General features: G+C 44.4%; 1 protein-coding gene across 1 annotated transcript; it reads right to left on the reverse strand.

The window, feature by feature from the left end:
• Positions 1-4,128: 4,128 nt before the first annotated feature.
• LOC130032396 (uncharacterized) lies at positions 4,129-11,094 on the reverse strand. The gene is made up of 4 exons (XM_056123953.1): positions 11,040-11,094; positions 10,247-10,550; positions 9,792-9,912; positions 4,129-4,353 (listed from the first exon to the last, which is right to left on the reverse strand). Exons 1-4 carry the CDS (start codon positions 11,092-11,094, stop codon positions 4,129-4,131), a joined length of 705 nt encoding a protein of 234 aa, XP_055979928.1.
• Between the last annotated feature and the right edge of the window lie 7,086 nt (positions 11,095-18,180).

The following is an 18,180-nucleotide window of genomic DNA, read 5'->3' on the forward strand; positions in this document are numbered from 1 at the left end:
CTGCTCGAGGCAATCGACGAACAACAGGATGATCGTGATTGTGTTTGGGGGCCACATATGGCTATGCTCAGGGGTTATTCCTGGCTCCACACTCAGGAATCATTCCTGGTGGTTCTCAGGGGACTATATGGGATTCTGGGTATCAAACCCTGTTGGACCATGTGCAAGACTAGCGTTTTATCCAGTCTCTCAACAAGTATTTTGTCTAGCTACTTACCTACATATCCTTGTGGTGCTAAGCATCAAACCTGGGACTTGCAATACAAAGCAGTTTATTTATTTTGGGAAGATTTCCCCTGATTTTAGACATCATAAATTCTTATTGTATATAAACCCCACAAAATGGAGAAACATACCTGGGGGAGTAGCTCCAAGGCTGAGAGCATCTGCCTTATGAGCATATGGCATATGTTGAAATCCCCAAGCCCAACATGTGCTAAATGCCATCTTGACAGCTCAGCTTCCTACACCTCTTCATCTTGCAAGCAATTTCTGATTGCACCACAGCTAGATGGGTATAAGAACCACAAAAGGGTGTGATTCCCCAGCAAGACAACAACTAAAAAAATTAGGCAAGCACCATGTTTAGGAAGAGGGACCTCGACTAGCACATGTGTGATCACTATAGCAACCTTAACTGAGAACAACCACCATAACTTGGGCCCCTCAACCTACAATGAAACCCAGAGAGCACATGTGATCACTGTAACTAAGGAGTTACAACCTCAGCAAGTACCATATCTGATGCTACAAACACCACAACCTGATATGTGAGCTTTAGAGAGTCTCACAACCAAAACTAGCCAGATGAGTGTGTGAGTGTGTGTGTGTGCATGTGTGTGTGCACTCTTAGTCATCACAATAACAAATCAACGGTGAAGAGATGGGGGGGCGGCAGAAAATGGAATAAAAAAGAAAAAGTAGGCAAAGTTTAAATTTATGTATGATTCTGTTATTTTTCAGAAGTTTTCTAGAATGTTACACTTTCTCCTCAGCTTGACTAATTGCTAACTCAGATCATGATTCATTAAGGCCACCAAAGCAGGTTCATCCAGTTTCCCAGTCTCCTTGACTACCACCCAGGGGGCTAAGGATTGTCTAAGATCAAGGGGGACTTGCATGGGTTCTGAAGCCTGAAGCCCTGAGGGTTATTAACCCTCACCTCTCCTTTCCTCACTTACCTATATTGATGCCTTTTAGCTGCAACATGTCACCCTCTGTCCTGAATGACAGCATTTGGTCATTAATATACACATGTTTCTACTTGGGGTTAAATAATCTGGATTGAAACAGACATCCATCCTTTTCTCTCTTTTACAGAGCAGCACTTGATGCTTTTCACTTTTCTGTGGACCTTGTAAATAAAAGAATGATGAGTCTCAAATAGTATACAAATGTTTTATAACGAGGTACACCTGAAACCTAAAAATAAAATCATCAAACAATAGTCCCTTCACCCATTTTAATTTTATAAAAGGAAAGTAGAAAGGTAAAGTTTGGAGGCAGGACCAAGAAAATAAACCTTATATTTTGTTTTTTTCTTTTGTAGTTTTTCAATAATGTTAGTGCATGCTTCTTGCTTCTTGAAAGCACAATATATACAGTAAGACATTAAAACAAGATATACATGCTTTACTCTGTGAGTTAACTGGGACAAAGGAAACTAGCTATCTCAGTACTGTACTCACCTGCCAGACCAGGGGATTCTAGAATCTTAGACTACATATGATTCAGAGAATCACCAAGAAATAAACTCCTTTTTATTCCAAGTGGTTATATGAATATAGTTCTCCAGACTTGACCTTCTCTTATAGCCACACTCTTCCAAATTGCCAAAGGTCAGAACCATCCCAAGGAAACTGCTCGTATCAAGCGTTTCTGAACTTTTAATGAGTTCCTGTCAGTGGACAATCTCGCTTACACTCCACGAATGGTTCTTAGCTGCCTACTCTTTGCACAGTAAATTATGAAGAGGGCATGTGTGTGTGTGTGTGTGAGAGAGAGAGAGAGAGAGAGAGAATTACTACCTATTTCAGTAATAGGAAAATTCCTTTAAGATGTTCAACAATCTGGACAGAGACCATATTATGGAATGCTTACAACAGAGGATGTCTACATGTCTGAAAGACATCGCTCAGTGGAAATCCAGGGAGGCATAGGAGGGCACAAATCAGAATACTGTTTTCAAGGAGCTCCCAGTTGATCAATAAGGCCCAACCTCCATCTCAGAAGACTCCTATCAGAGAGTTGACTTTGGATAGCAACCATAAAGATAGAGTACTTTCTCTGTATATATAAACTGTAGTCAAAAAGAAGATAAAAGGGAAGGACTAGAGAGATAATACAATGTGTAGGGTGTTTGCCTTGTATCTGGCTGACCTGAGTTTGATGCCCAAATGGTGCTCTGAGCACTGTCAGGCTGATCTTTGAGAGCAGAACCAGGAGTAGACACTGAGCATTTCTGGGTGTGGCCCCAAAAACAAAATAAAAAAATATAAAAGGTGATTGGACCTCAAAGTATATCAACAAGGTGAGTCTTGCAGCATAGATTTTTTTTTTACTAGACTATCTTAGTAACTTATAGGTTAAAGTAGAATAGATACCTTGAAACAACTCATTTTAGTGGGCAGATGAGCCCTGCACTTCAATTACTTAATGATTGAGAGCATTTATGACTATTAATCTTTCATGAGCTGTTGATAGTCTTAGATTTAGAGTTAGAATCCCTGCCTTTGAGATCTACAACATTTAATTTTAGGAAAAATGTCATTTTTTCTCAAAAAGAAGGTAGCATTTTTCTCTTAGTTCATTGCTATGATAAGAAAATAAAACAAGATTGGGAAACAATACAAATATCCAATGTTAGATGAATAGATACAGAAGTTGTGATATATAGGCATAACAGTAGACTACTCAGTCATAAGAAAAGATGAAATTTTGCTGTATGGTGCAATCTGAATGTAACTTGAGGGGTTTATCTTAAGTGAAATAAGTAGAGAAGAATTAATCGTGGATGGTTTCATGTTTATAAAGAGAAAAGACATCTCTATGTATATAGTATCACTGTAGTCCCATCGTTCATCGATTTGCTCAAGCGGGCACCAGTAACATCTCCATTGTGAGACTTGTTGTTACTGTTTTTGGCATATAAAATACACCACGGGGAGGTTGCCAGGCTTTGCCATGCGGGCAAAATACTCTTGGTAGCTTGCCAGGCTCTCGGAGAGGAGCAGAGGAATCGAACCCTGGTTGGCTATGTTGGCCATGTGCTAGGCAAATGCCTTACCCACTGTGCTATAATTTAACAATTTTAAAACTACAAATTAAAGCACTGAAGGCATGTTTCTGAAATTTTCTGTAAGGGAGAACAAATCTTATATCACAATGAAGATGAAAATCTCAATATGTCAAAAATAAAAAATGATCAATTTTTTTTGCACAGACACTAATTTTATTTCATTAAACATCTATGGCAGAATTTCTGTCACATGAAAACTGAATAGGAGCGATAGCACAGCGGTAGGGCGTTTGCCTTGCACGCAGCCAACATGGCTGACCCGAGTTCGATTCGTCCGCCCCTCTCGGAGAGCCCGGCAAGCTACCGAGAGTATCTCGCCCGCACGGCAGAGCCTGGCAAGCTCCCCATGACGTATTCAATATGCCAAACACAGTAACAACAAAGTCTCCAATGGAGATGTTACTGGGCCCGCTCGAGCAAATCGACGAACAACGGGAGGGCCTTTACCTTTACCTTAATATATGGTGTCTCAACAACAGGACATAATTTAGTTACTACAGTTGATGTAAACTCTTCTATAATTCTTATACTGCTTCATATTTGATTTTCCAAGTGTTAATCCTTAGTAAATATGAAGATGTCAAGTAAAATGAGAAAGAAAGAAACTTAGGTTGAATATACTTGAAAATTATGTATGGTGTGAAGACAGGAGACTCAAATGCCATACATAAATCGGTATTCCTACCTGAATAATGAAGAAATAACATCATTGATAAAGCCTTGTTAGAGGCCCCTACCATTAGTTTTATCATTATGAAACCCAAGATCTAGACAATGGATTTATGTCATAATGGTTGGCCCCAGAAGTTGGAATTGCAGTTGGGAAGTCTTTAGGGAGCTTTCAGGCACTGGGCAGGAAGGGTCTCATCAGAGCAACAATATTCTCCATCACTCCATCCTCTGACTCTGCTTTCAGAGCTGCCAGAAAAGGGACGTGGCTCTCCTTTATGAGAAGATGGTCCAGAGCCTTCCCAGCTTGCCATCTCCTCCATAATTGTCTCTTTGCAGTAGCTGATTGTGATCTTCCTAGTGATGGTGTAATCAGAAAAACCATCCTGGAGGAATGAGGACTGGGACTCCAAATATCCAAAGGCCACTATCACAAGTATACTGGAACTTCCCTTCACCACTGCTCTTACCCTCAGGAACTTGTCAGGTATTCTCTATCAACACTTCGCAGAGAGTGATTGAAACCAATGCCTGGTATTGATGACCTGTCCTTTGTTTGGGATCTGAGGGGAAGGGCAAAAGGAGGTGAAAATAAATGGTGGTTATTTTTGGCAGAGAATGGACTGTATGGTGACAGTAACGGAGATTTTAGCTCTGGTGATGACTGTCTTTCTTCAGGGCACCCCCAGAACCCAAAATTCTGATCCCCTGAGTATTGTACATCGACCAAGGCTGCCATGCACTGCCTTAGACTGTGCAGCTTATGTAGTGGGATGTCCACTATTAAAGTACTAACAGAATGGTTCATCAAATAGCACTTTCTTCTTGCCTTGCAGATGGTGGTCTGTGTGTGTTTTAAAGATATGTGTGGGCTCTCGTCATGTGCATTCAATGACATGAGCTGCTTCCCCACCCCGGCCTGCGGGAGGGAGGGAATAGGGCTGCCAAGCTGGTTGGTGAGAAATCTCGCCATTTATTCCAATCTTGTTCCTGCCATTTATTCCATTCTCCCTGAATGCCTATTCCAGTCTCACTGCACCCCCATTCCAGTTTCCTCCTGTCCCTCAAGCTAGTCTCTCACCCCATCCCCACCCCACCCCCCAGTCACAGTCTTAGTCATCAACCCAATTCCCCAGAATTCAGACTAGCAAATACCCACAGGTTAGATAGCACAATCAACACATGTAAAGTCCTTCCCTTACTTCCAGGGAAGTTTCTTCCAAGACAAAGTTCCCATCCTGCTAGGAGATCTTTTCAAGGGCAGAATTTCATCTAAGGGTTTATTTCTCCTTTCCTTAGTCCATATGCATTTAAATGGTCATATTAAATTTACTTCCTAATAATCTTTCTAGTCATTTTTTATGGACACAGTGAGAGATATATTAAGCTTAAAGAGTTACTCTCCTGGGTACATCTCGCTATAGATCTCAGACTACAGTCCTCAGGACAGTTTAGTCTTTCCTAAGTAGCGGGTCCTAAAGCAGGGTCCTTGTACAGTCACTTCTCTTTGAGTCATGAAAATTTGTCCATGACCATGCTCTTAACTTATGTTTTATGGTTCTTGGTCTGTCCCATTTCAATGCCAGGGGGTAGCTTACAGCTTGTCCTGAGTTCATCCAATCCCTTCGTTGGGACCCTGATTTTGGGGTACTATGAACTAAGGGCAACTGAGGCTTAAATCGAGTAAATATGAGAGATGATTAGGAGTAAATATTATTTGGAGCCAATTAACTCCCAAGTTACAAAAGCATAGCATTAGCTGTCTTCCTGTGTCCATACAAAAAGGACATTGCTCTAAAGTAAACTATGCAAAGGACATAAGGGAAAGAGAAAAGCAATATTTCACATACAAATACAAAATCCAGAGACCTTAGAAAGATCTGACCATCACACGGTCTGATTTGGGGATAGAGGGGATTAACAGATAGGGGAAATAGAGGTAGAGCACAGAGAAGTTAAAGATAAATATAGAGGAATGGACATGCCCCAGGAGCACTTTGATGGGTGTAACCCAATAAACCTACGCTCCCTGCAGAATGGGAGAACGAACAAACTAATGTCATCCTACTGTTGTCTGTGTCTTTCCATGAGATGGGAGAGGAAGCAAGCTCTTAAATGTCATTTATAAGGGAACTATTTTCATGATTGATTTCCCATACTCAAACTTTAAACATAATGATCTCCAAAAAGCCCTATTTCCAAATACCATAACATTTGGGCTTAAGACTTCTAAATAAGAATGTGTGTGTGCAGTTGGAAGCCTGCATCATGAGCTGGAGGAGAAGGCAGCTGGAATAGAGAAGGGATCACTAAGTCAATGATGGTTGGAGGGATCCCTCGGGGTGGAAAATGTGTGCTGAAAGTAGATAAAGGACTGAACATGATGGCCTCTCAGTGTCTGTATGGCAAACCATAATGCCCAAAGGTAGAGAGAGAGAGTAAGAGGGAAATTGTCTGCCATAGAGGCAGGTAAAGGGGTGGGATAGGGTGGAGGAGGAATACTGGGGATATTGATGGTGGAAAATGTATACTGGTGGAAGGATGGGTGTTTGATCATTGTATGACTGAAACTCAAACATGAAAGCTTTGTAACTGCAGCTTAAATTGATTCAATAAAAAAGAATGTGTGTGTGTGTGGGGGGGGAATGTATAATTCAATTCATAACACTAAGAATCATTGATAAAGAAAAATGAGTAAAAACCTGTCTGAGTGCAAGTTTCCATCCCACTGGAAAACCAGCAGGACTGTACTACTGTACAAGAAGGGAGACATGTACAACATTGGCAACTATCGCCCGATCTGCCTATTGTCTGTCATCTACAAGTTGTTCACTCAAGTCATCCTAAATAGGATTAGCAGAACACTAGATGAAGGACAACCATGCGAGCAGGCTGGGTTCCGCAAAGGATTCAGCACCATCGACCATATCCACATGATAACCAAGCTTACCGAGGTTTCTCGGGAGTTCAAGATGCCGCTCTGCTTAACGTTCATTGATTTAAAGAAGGCCTTTGATTCTGTTGAGACGGAAGCGGTCATTGAAGCCCTAGCCAATCAGGGCATTCAAGCCCAATACATCAAGATCCTCCGTGAGCTGTATTGCGGATTCAGTACCAGGATCTCACCATTCTACAAAGAAGTAATCGTTGATGTCAAGAGAGGGATTCGGCAGGGTAATACCATTTCACCAAAACTCTTCAGTGCCACCCTTGAGAACATCATGCGACTACTGGAATGGAAAAGAATGGGAGTGAAGATAGATGGTCGGCAACTACACCACCTCCGCTTTGCTGATGACATTGTTTTAACAACACCAAACATTAGCCAAGCGGCACAAATGCTGGCTGACTTCGACCGTGAGTGTGGAAAGGCCGGACTACAGCTGAATCTTACAAAGACAATGTTTATGAGGAACAGCCTCATTCCTGATGCTCCATTCGCTCTCAATGGAATGACCATCTCTGAATGCAACAGTTATGTGTACCTAGGTCGAGAAGTTAACATGACAAATGACCTGGCACCCGAGCTGCATAGGAGGAAAAGAGCAGCTTGGAACGCCTTCAAGAGCTTCGAAGAAATAACTAAGAGGACAAAGAACCTCTGGCTCCGGGCACATCACTTTGATTCCACTGTTCTTCCTGCATTAACATATGCCTCAGAGACCTGGGCCCTAAGCAAACAGAATGAGAACACTATTCGGGTCTCCCAAAGACGAATTGAAAGAGCTATGCTTGGAATATCACGTTTCACTCAAATGAGAGAAAGAATCCGGAGTTTCGACCTCTGTCGATGATCAAGAATCAGGGACGCTGTCTCGTTTGCCAAGGCGTCAAAAATCAGATGGGCTGGTCATGTAATGAGATTTAAAGACGACCGCTGGACTAGAGCTGTTACTGACTGGATTCCACGGGATGTCAAAAGACCGCGTAGCCGCCCACCTACCAGATGGTCAGACTTCTTCACCAAGACCATGAACGATCGGTTTAAGGTTCTTCGTGTTCCTAGAACAAACAGACGCCTTTGGGCTGCACTAGCATGCGACAGAGACAAATGGAGACGTTACTGGCACCCGCTCAAGCAAATCGATGATTAACAGGAAGTCAAGTGATCAAGTGAACACTAAGCATCATTGATAAAAAAAATGAGTAAAAACCAAAGTTCCTGGCTCCTGCTCATTTTTTTTTTTTACTTTTTGGGTCACACCTGGCGATGCACAGGGGTTACTCCTGGTTCTGTACTCAGGAGTTACTCCTGGCGGTGCTCAGAGGACCATATGGGATGCTGGGAATCGAACCCGGGTCGGCTGCGTGCAAGGAAAACGCCCTACCCGCGGTACCCGCTGTGCTATCTCTCCAGCCCTCCTGCTCATTTTTAAGCAAGATAATTCAGGTGGTTAGTCTGCCATCTGGAGCTGCATGTTTTAAAATCTAGAGTCAATTGTTGGGCAGGAGAAAAAAAAAAAAGATGAACTGGGGAGAATCTCCCGGAAGTCTGCATACAATGAGCTGGTCACAATTTCAAGTCAGTGTCAGCTGAGCCACTCAGATCACTTCTGCCCCCTGGCGTCAGATCCTCTTACTTGAGTCCACACTCCACTCCAAGGCATTTGTTCACCTTTCACTTGTCCCTCATCTCCCCGGATCCCAGACAGCTTCTACTTTGCCTACGTGTCCCCCTCTCAAAAAGAAGTAGACCTCTACTATCTGCATATTGTAGAAAGTTCTGACATCTGTGACTTCATCAAGCCCCAAAGGGTCTCTTTTCCCTAAATGTTTATTTTGTTCTCAACACAGGACGTGTGAGTTGTGGCAATTCATGGCAATTCAAGAATCATTGTAGACACATGTTTCTAGTTACTTTATTCTACAGTCCAGCTAGATCTAGGAAAGGAAAACCCTTTTCGAGATCACAGATGACTGTTGGAAGACCCTGTGTCTTGAGAGCACATGACAGTGATTATTGGAAATCGTGGGGTATGTGAAACCCTGGGTGAGGATGGTGGAGGGGGCACCCAGCACAGCCTGACTAGCCAGGGCCCAGCTCAACCAATGGTATGTAAAATGGCAGGCCTCATTTCCAGAGCTCCTGGTGTACAAAGGGAGGTGACAAAAAATGGAAGCCCGTTTTGTGCAGATCTGTGGGCAGAGGGCGCCCCCTCGTGGAACCATCTCCTCCCTCACCACCAGCTTTGCCAGCAACGCTGAGCTAAGTGGCTCCTGCACACACACTCCAGACAGGGCCTTTTTTTAAAAAAATTTTATTTTTATTAGTGAAACACCATGAGGTACAGTTGTAGACTTACAAATTTTTGTGCTTGTGTTTCAGTTATACAATGATCGAGTACCCCTCCCTCCACCAGTACCCATTCTCCACCACCACTGATCCCATTATCCCTCCCACTACCCATCCCCCCATCCCACCATGAAATTTACATACAAGTGGCACTACATGGAAAGTATCATGCTAAACGAAATGAGTCAGAAAGAGAGGGACAGACATAGAAAGATTGCATTCATCTGGGGAACATAAAGTAACAAAATAGGAGACTAACACCCAAGAATAGCCAAGATAAGTACCAGGAGTTTCACTCCATGGCTTGGAGGCCAGCCACACATGCTAGGGGAAAAGGCAGCTCAGATAGAAAAGGGAGCACCAAATAAAGGTGTTGGGAGGGTCCTCTCAGGATGGGAGATGCATGCTGAAAGTAGACTATAGACTGAACATGATTGCCACTCAAGGCCTCTATTGCAAACCATAGCACCCAAAAGGAGAGAGAGAACAGACAGGGCCTTTGAAACTCCCTCTCCCTAATGCCCAACCCACACTCCAATTCTCTTTTGATCTCCATTCCCTGATATAAGAAAGTGGCTCACTATTAGGGCCTGAGATTGCAGTGCTAGGGGCCTCCTGGGACACACTAAGCCAACTTCCAGGGCCCCCAGGACTACTGTTAACAATGGTCAAGGGTCTAACCCAGGTCAGACAAATACCAGGAGCCCTGTACTATCTCCCTGGCCCAGGGGAGATAGAATCTTTCCCAAAGTTTGCAAGATCTGTACCTAAGCCCACCTCCCCTGAGCCTTCAGGGAAAGCTCTGTGGAGTCCCAGCAGAGTGTTGGCTGAGAGGCAGTGGCCCAAGAGTCTCCTCACAGTGAAAAAGGCCAGAAGGGGGAGCTTCTGGGCGAGAGGAAGCAGGGTAGGGAGTGTTACCAGGGCAGTGGAGGGGACCTGGGTCTGTGGTTAGGAAACCAGGGAGTTTTTATTCATCTATTCAGTGCCGGCTTCTCACTGTGTTTTTGCTGCAGGTGCAGAACAGGGTTCTGCTCTGCGTCACGTTGGTCACTTGCAGCCTCAGTTCAGTGTCACTGCTCCGAGTGAGCTGGTAGTTGGCATCAGACAAGGATATCTTCTCTGTGTCTCCAGTGCTCCGCAGCATGGCCAGCAGCTGGAGTTGCCCCTGGAGATCCTGCTGATACCAGCCCATCCAGGGGTACTGGGTGTCCTTCAGGATGCACTGCAGGGTCACAGCCTGTCCTGAAGGGGCCAGGATCCATCTGGGATTTTGGTCTACAAAGCTGGCATCTGAAACACATAGACAGCCAGGCCAGGCTGCAGGTACAGAAGATAACAACCTTCCCAGAATAGCCAACTGAGTCCAGTGTTAGAGAGGCATTTTCTTTAAAGAGGACTGAGCTATCTTACAATGGATGGGGCGGATGAGGGATTGTGAGGGGCTTGCCTTGCATGTAGCCAACCCGGGTTTGATCTCTGCATCCCAGATGGTCCCCTGAGCCCACCAGAAATGTCCCCAGAGTGCATGGCCAGGAGTAATCCCTGAGCACCACAGAGTGTGATCCAGAAAAAAAATAAGATAAAGGCATTTCTATGGCTAACATAACAGGAGACCAACAGGAACAGGAGCATTTCCTTGGGGTGAGGGCCCATGCCTGCCCGAGGCAAGGCTGGAAGCAAGGAGACCTTCTGGGCCTATGGGTGCTCTAAGATCAAATGCCTCTTACCCTCTCTCAACCTACTGAGCTAATGGGTGGTCTTGTCTTTCTGGCATCTGACCTGTGCACAAGGTAGCCAGAAGCATCCAGCTCCAGACAACAGGAAAAGGCCCCATTCCCAGGCCTTCAGGACCTTCTCAGCAGCCAGTGGGAAGCAGTTATCCAAGCAGAAGAGCAGGATCCGGCTCAAAAGGAGATATGCAGTGGTTGACACTACCTGGGTCTGAAACACAGAAGGAAATGGCTCTTCCGGAAACTCAATGTCTCCTCTGCTCTGGCTGTGGCTCCGACCTCAGCCTGGAGCATGCTTTTCCTGTTTCCCCTCAGCTGATACACACTCCCACATGTGCGCCCACATTCACTGAGTTTCTACTTGCATGTGGCTGACCCTCTCCCCTCTCAACACCATACCAGTCATTTCTAGAATGGCAGAGACCTCAATTTTAGCAAAGGATGAAACTAACTCCAGGCAAGCAACCCATGCTTGTCAAATGAAGAAAGACATTGCCCCCACTCATGCATAACCTGTGTAGAGGATGCAGCATGACTCTTGTGGGCAATGGGCACCTGTAGGATAACATTGGTATATCTTTCTCCCTTGCCAAAGGGAGTTTAGGTGTATTGGGTTACACCCATCACAGTGCTCCTGAGGCATTCCCATTACTCTGTTTATCTGTAACCTCTTCTCTGTTCTTTGCTTCCTCAATGGGTCAATCCCCTTTATCCCCTAATGAGTCTCTGTTAACTTGTAAGGTCAGATCCTTCTAAGACAGTGGATTTGTATTTGTAAGTGAAATATTGCTTTTTTCTTCTCCTATGTCCTTTGCATAGTGACTTTAGAGCAATGTTCTTTTTAATATAGACACAGGAAGACAGTTAATGCTCTGCTTTTCTAACTTGGGAGTTTATTGACTACAAATAATATTCACTTCTGGGCATCTTTTTTTCTTGACTCAAGCCTCAGTTGCCCTTAGTTCCTAACACCCCAATAGCAGTGTCCCAATGAGGGACTGTATGGACCCAAGGCAAGCTGTGAGCTACCCTGACATTGAGATGGGCCAGGCCAAAGCACCATAATACTTAACTATAAGTTAAGAGCATGGTCATGGACAAATTCTGTCACGATCCAAAAAGTAACAACTGGATTTCTGCTACGGTTAGGAAAGACTAATCTGGCCTGAGGACTGTAGTCTGAGATCTATAGCAAGATGTCTCCAGGACAGCCATACTATAAGCTTAATGTATCTTTTTCTGTGTCCATACAAAATGACTAATATTATTAAGAAGTAGAATTAAGATGAATGTTTGTATGGTTATGGGACTAAGAAAAAGAGAAACACACCCATAGATGGTATTCTTCCTCCTCCTCCTCCTCCTTCTCCTTCTTTCTTCTCCTTCTTCTTCTCTTCTCCTTCTCCTTCTTCTCTTCTCCTCCTCCTCCTCCTCCTCCTCCTCTACCTCCTCTACTTCCTCTTTCCTCCTCCGCCTCCTCCTCCTCCTCCTTCTCTTCTTCTTCTTCTTCTTCTTCTTCTTCTTCTTCTTCTTCTTCTTCTTCTTCTTCTTCTTCTTCTTCTTCTTCTTCTTCTTCTTCTTCCTCTTTGTAAAAAACTCCAAGGCAGCCAGGGGGTGGCCCCGACAGCTCTTCCCCTGGCCGCCCAGGATCTCGGAGGGCCTGGGCCGCTCCCCAAGTTGGGGTGGCCCAGGCACGGGGAAGACGGTGGAGGAAGTGAGGGCCAAACCGGTTGATTGATCAGATGCTGTTTATTCTATTCTCATCCCTATTCACTCCTGTCTTCCTCTCTCCCAGGCCCCACACTGGAACCCCTCTTTCCTGGCTCTGGATCTTAATCTTGATCCCCCAGCCCAGTCTTACAGTCTAGTTAAATCCCCAAAACCTTGAGAGGCTGGACTTTCACATAGTTGTGGTCACAATCAATAGGGCTAAAGTTCTTCCCCTCAGGGAATACTGCTTCTAGGACAGATTCTCTTTTAGCAGGACGACCCACCCAGGGCTGGAATTCCATGGGTGTGGTTTTCCTCTCCTTGTCCAACAAACATATAAGCATTCATAATATTAATTATTTTGTATGGACACAGTAAGAGATGCATTAAGCTTAAAGAATTGCTCTCCTGGGATCATCCCGATCTCAGACTACAGCGCTCAGGCCAGATTAGTCTTTCCTATCTCTAGCAGGGTCCTAATCTCATTGTTACTTTTGGATCATGACAGCATTTGTCCATGATCAAGCTCTTAACTTATAGTTAAGAATTGTGGCATGTACTATTTTCCGAGCTGCATGGGGACCGCCCCAGTTCCCAGGAAACCTCTGATTCTGGAAATCATGCACACAACCCGCCCCCAGCGCCATATTACAGCTCACAGCATTGAAGAAAATCGGCTGGTGGGCTCCACAACTTCCAGAGAATTCTCCAGGCCCCGTTCTGAGCCGATATTACCAGGAGGTCCCAGATGGGGTAGGTGTTGTCTCCCCACCTTCTCCTGATGGAATCCCAGTGACCATGAGCTTCTACAAGCATGGCTCTGCTACTCTGGCACCAGGACTATTTTCCAAGTCGCATGGGGACTGCCCCAGTTCCCTGGCAACCTCTGATTCCAGAATTCATGCACACAACCCGCCCCCAGTGCCATCTTACAGCACACAGCTGCAAAGAAAACTTGCTATTTTCTGAGCTGCGTGCCACACAACATTTCCTGATATGCAAAGTGATCAATGGAAAATAAATGATCTAGCGTTTGTCCCTGAAAAACAGGCTTGAATGGTGGTGGGAAAATCTGAGAAAAATATAAATGCCCAACCGAAATGCATCTGGACTGTGCATTTAACTATGGTGCTATGCCGCCCTGGGAGGGGAAGGGTGTCTGTCCCTCTGTCTGTCCCCCCTTGCAGTGGCAGCATGGAGGCCTGCATATTTTAGAGACTAATGAACAGCCAGGTATGAGACTGCATTGATGAGGCACGAGGGGCCTCGTGGGATGGGGGATGGAATCAGCCTACTCCCCGCCATGACAATGCTCCGGGTTACCACCCTCAAACGCCTCCTCTGGCTTTTGAACGATCATGATCCCAGAGGCACACAAACCAATCTTGGAACTCAAGGGCTTTTGGCAGTAATCCCTCTAGGTTTATTACTAAAATATCAGAAACCCAAATTTGCGTGGCTGCTATTGTGGCCACAAGACATCTTACGTTCTTCATAACAGCAATAGAAAACGAATCATCTAATGATGTCTTTTTGGCAGGTCTGAATATTGGTGAAAATTCCAAATAATAATGTTGGGTCTTTTGTCATAGTATTGAATGTGATCAACTTATAAAGAGAGAGCAAAGTGGAAATCTGCCATATAGGCAGAGGGTGGGTGGGAGGGGGGTATACTGGGGCTCTTGGTGGTGAAAAATGTGCACTGGTGAAGGGACAGGTATTTGATCACTGTATGACTGACCGAGACTTGAACTGAAAGGTTTTGTGATTGTTCTCATGGTGATTCAATAAAAAAAAAAAGAATTGTGGCACTTTGGCCAGGCCTATCTCAATGCCAGGGTAGCACATAGCTTACCACTTGCCCTGGTTCCATCCAGTTCCTCGTTGGGACCCTGTTTTGGAGGGCGCTAGGAAGTGAGGGCAACTGAGACTTAAGTTGAGAAAGCAGATGCCCGGGAATGAATAAAATTCGAAGCCAATGAAATCCCAAGTTACAAAGCATAATATTGTCTTCTTGTGTCTATACAAAAGAACATTGCCCTAAAGCAAACTATTTGGAAGACATAAGGGAAGGAGAAAGGCAATATTAACTTATAATACAAGTTCAGTGTCCTAGAAAGATCTGACCTTCCAAATGAACAGAATCTGATTAGGGGAAAAAGCTGATTAACAGATTGGGGAAGAGAACATAGAGAAGAGGTTACAGATAAATAAAAGATTGGGAGTGACTCAGGAGCACTTTGATGGGTGTGACCCGATAAACCTAAGATCCTGTGGCAAGGGAGAAAGGACAAAGCCATGTTATCCTACACCTCTTCTTTCTTTCTTTCATTTATTTCACTTTAGAAGCTCTGTGTCTCTTTGAAATGTATTAAATCTCATCATAATCAACTAATCTCTTGCCTTCATCAAATCCCAGGATGACTCTCAGGGGACTTCAGTCATCTTTTTGGAATGTACTGAGGAATAAAGAATCCTAACTCCCAGATTCTGTGGCAGAAGAGGAACTTAGCTTCACTTAAAGCAGAGTAGACTCATTGTACCAAGTTGCAAAAGGATTTTCTGTCATCAAGATGGGACAAGTGTTTCTTTTACCCTTTGTAAAACCCAGTAAGCAAGCACAAGTAAGGTGCTGCAATTTCCAAGTGACTATGGCTATGCTCTGTGACAAAATGTCCTGTCATTCAAGCCCAGCGTTGGTGACCAGAGAACATGCATTAATGGCTGTCTGTGAGCTGATGGGAAAGGTGAAACATCTCTTACCTACAGGCCTGAAGGGACATCGCTTTCTGATGGAAAGCTCATTCAGTAATAACACTGCTTTCTTTCTCTTTGTCCTTTGTTGAGGAACAGAATTTTTAATACTAAACTGAAGGTAGAGAGAGACTTAGTTTATAATACCTAATCCTCGATAACTCATAGTGCTGCTTCTAGCAAGCTATATGAATCTTAGCTTCAGTTTCTTCATTTGAAAGATGCAGGTGCCAAAGAAATGTACTAAGGAAGATAGAATCCTGACTTCTATGTCAGAGACAACTAAATAAATATTAAAATTCTTTACTAGAGTTTGGCAGAGACTAAGCACTTAGAGTTGACCTCTATTATTGCAATGGTAATTACCAGTTCAATTAAAATGGGAGCATTAATTACTATTAATACTATTCATGCATGAGTCTCCGCCCAAGTGTTCGGAAAGCAGCCTGGAGCATGGTGGCAGCTGGGAAGTGGAAGTAGTGGAGGTAGCTTTCTTTTATAGGTAGTGGCGGTAGCTTTCTTTTATCACCTAGTAATCAATCAATTTAGATAAAAAATGACAAGTTTCTCATCAGGTTTTAGCAATAATAAGAGGCCTTCCTTTGCCCCCAGGAAGTTTAAATCCCAGTAATCTAGGGGATTAGATTTCAAAGATCTGTATTTTACCATCTCTCATACCTCATCATTTCACAGACAGCAATATGGAGACCCAGAGGCAAGGGAGGGACTATATTATAGTCAGTGTTCAGAGTGTTATGTCTACCTGGCCTAAGTTATCTGGCAAAGTTTTAATACATATACTTCAACTTAAATGATTTTGACAGACTGTCTAAATATCATTGGTGTTGGCATAATGCAGTCTATAATTAGCTTCATTGCAGCGAATGTGTGATTATTGATTCTCTTTAAACCCATAGACTGTCCTTATGAACAGTTTTGCTTGTTTAGTCACATCATCAATCATTTCCTTGTCACCCTGTTTTGAATGCGCATGATTTCAAGATGCACAAAATATCTATCAGGTATATGAAGTCACCTGCCTGATTAGCTTATTTCTACTCCACATCATCATTTTCTGGAAGGAAAGAGAATAAACTCTGGAAAGCCTTGAAAGAAAAGAGGCTAGGGGAGAGTATGGAACTGGAACTGGAACCAAAGGAAAGAAGAAGAGACAAGTCCAGAGAAAAGCAATTAGGACCAGAAGCCAATTCCTAGATGGCATCCCTGGGCCTCAGCTCACCTGCGTGACCTCTCTCTCGAGGACAGAGCTTAGGTTAGACCTTGCAGGATAAGGGATCCCGGGCCCATCTCAGTTTACAGGGCTGGTTGTCCTATCTCCTGCCCATGCCCTCCCGTGGCTTTAATCCTTAAATGCGATTGGGATCACAGTGTCTGGGATAGTCCTGTTATCTTCTCCCTGGATTGCTGTTCCTCAAGGTCAGCACCTCCCCTGGCCTCTCCTCTATCTTGGCTCCGCCCCCAACCTGGGCTCAGGTAAGCCCATTCCTTCCAGCTGGCTGCCTAGCTCAAGCCCTTCTCTGCCATGCTCAGAGTTGGGTAGCCCCCTCGGAAAATGTGTTTTTTTTTCCCTCCCACCACAGCCCAGTACCATGCAGGTGCTCACTTTCTTCAATGAACCCAATCAACAAAAAAGAAGAAATTCCAGCTCTCATCTACCCGAAAGGGGCCAAACAATCTACATGCAGAGAGGTGGTCCAAGACCTTCCTTGCTGTATATTAGGAATGACCTATTGCTTGATGGAGAAAGGACATAGGGCGGTGTGTACGAAGTAAATTTCTTGTTGAATCAGCTGTGCCAGGCACTGGAAGGAAAGAACTCTGGGGTTAGAGGGAGACTTTGTTCCCCTCCCTGTAACACAATCAGTCTACATCAACTCCCTCCTCCAGGACAAGCCATTGATCATGGCAACTAGGGTACCTTGTGTACATGTGACCTCAGTGAAAGATGGAGAACAACTGGCCAGGGGCAAGACCCTAGGTCCTAGGTACCCTCGTTAGCTCTGCCACCAGTAAGATATGTGTTTCATGTTCCCTCCGCCTTGGTGCTTCACGTTTCCTCTCCTGAACAAGTGAGTGGGTTGGAACTTTGGCAAATTTAAGTGAATGTCAAGTTCCTTCTAACTGGAATGTGCTGACATTCCAACACTCCTGCAATTTTGTTTGTTTTTGCAACATCACTGAGTTTGTAGCTGAAGGTATGGACTACACCTCAGGGGAGGGACAGGCTTTTTGACTCCTCTGAAGACACCTTATGGGAGGAAGGGTGAAACACACGGTGTCCCAGAGGAAAATGAACACCTAGCCCCCCCTTACCTCCTTCTTCCTGCAGAAGAAAGGTATACAAACTCAGAGCTTTGCCCATCTGGAAAGCTGATTAAGGCTCCTTTACCTCTACGTCCTTCCAGGGATTAGTAGCAAAGATTCCTCCAGGAGATGGAAATCTCAGCCTTTCCCCCAACTTCCTCATTGTCTCCTTCCTGGGCTGTACCTGGAGGCTGAAAGGCAAACACTTGCAAGTGTCATCCCACATGACAACGACACTGATGTGTACTACTATACAGAAAAGACAGATACAACCCCCATATGACCCAGATGGGATACAGCAAGGGCCAGAGGTCAGAATAAAGGCATCCAAAGACACAGATGTGGGTTGCAAGAGAAAGAAAATGGAGGAGAGGCAGGCATCACCAGTCTATTTGATTCTG

Source organism: Sorex fumeus, unplaced genomic scaffold (genome assembly GCF_029834395.1).
Source record: "Sorex fumeus unplaced genomic scaffold, SorFum_2.1 ptg000048l, whole genome shotgun sequence".
NCBI classification, from domain to species: Eukaryota; Metazoa; Chordata; class Mammalia; order Eulipotyphla; family Soricidae; genus Sorex; species Sorex fumeus.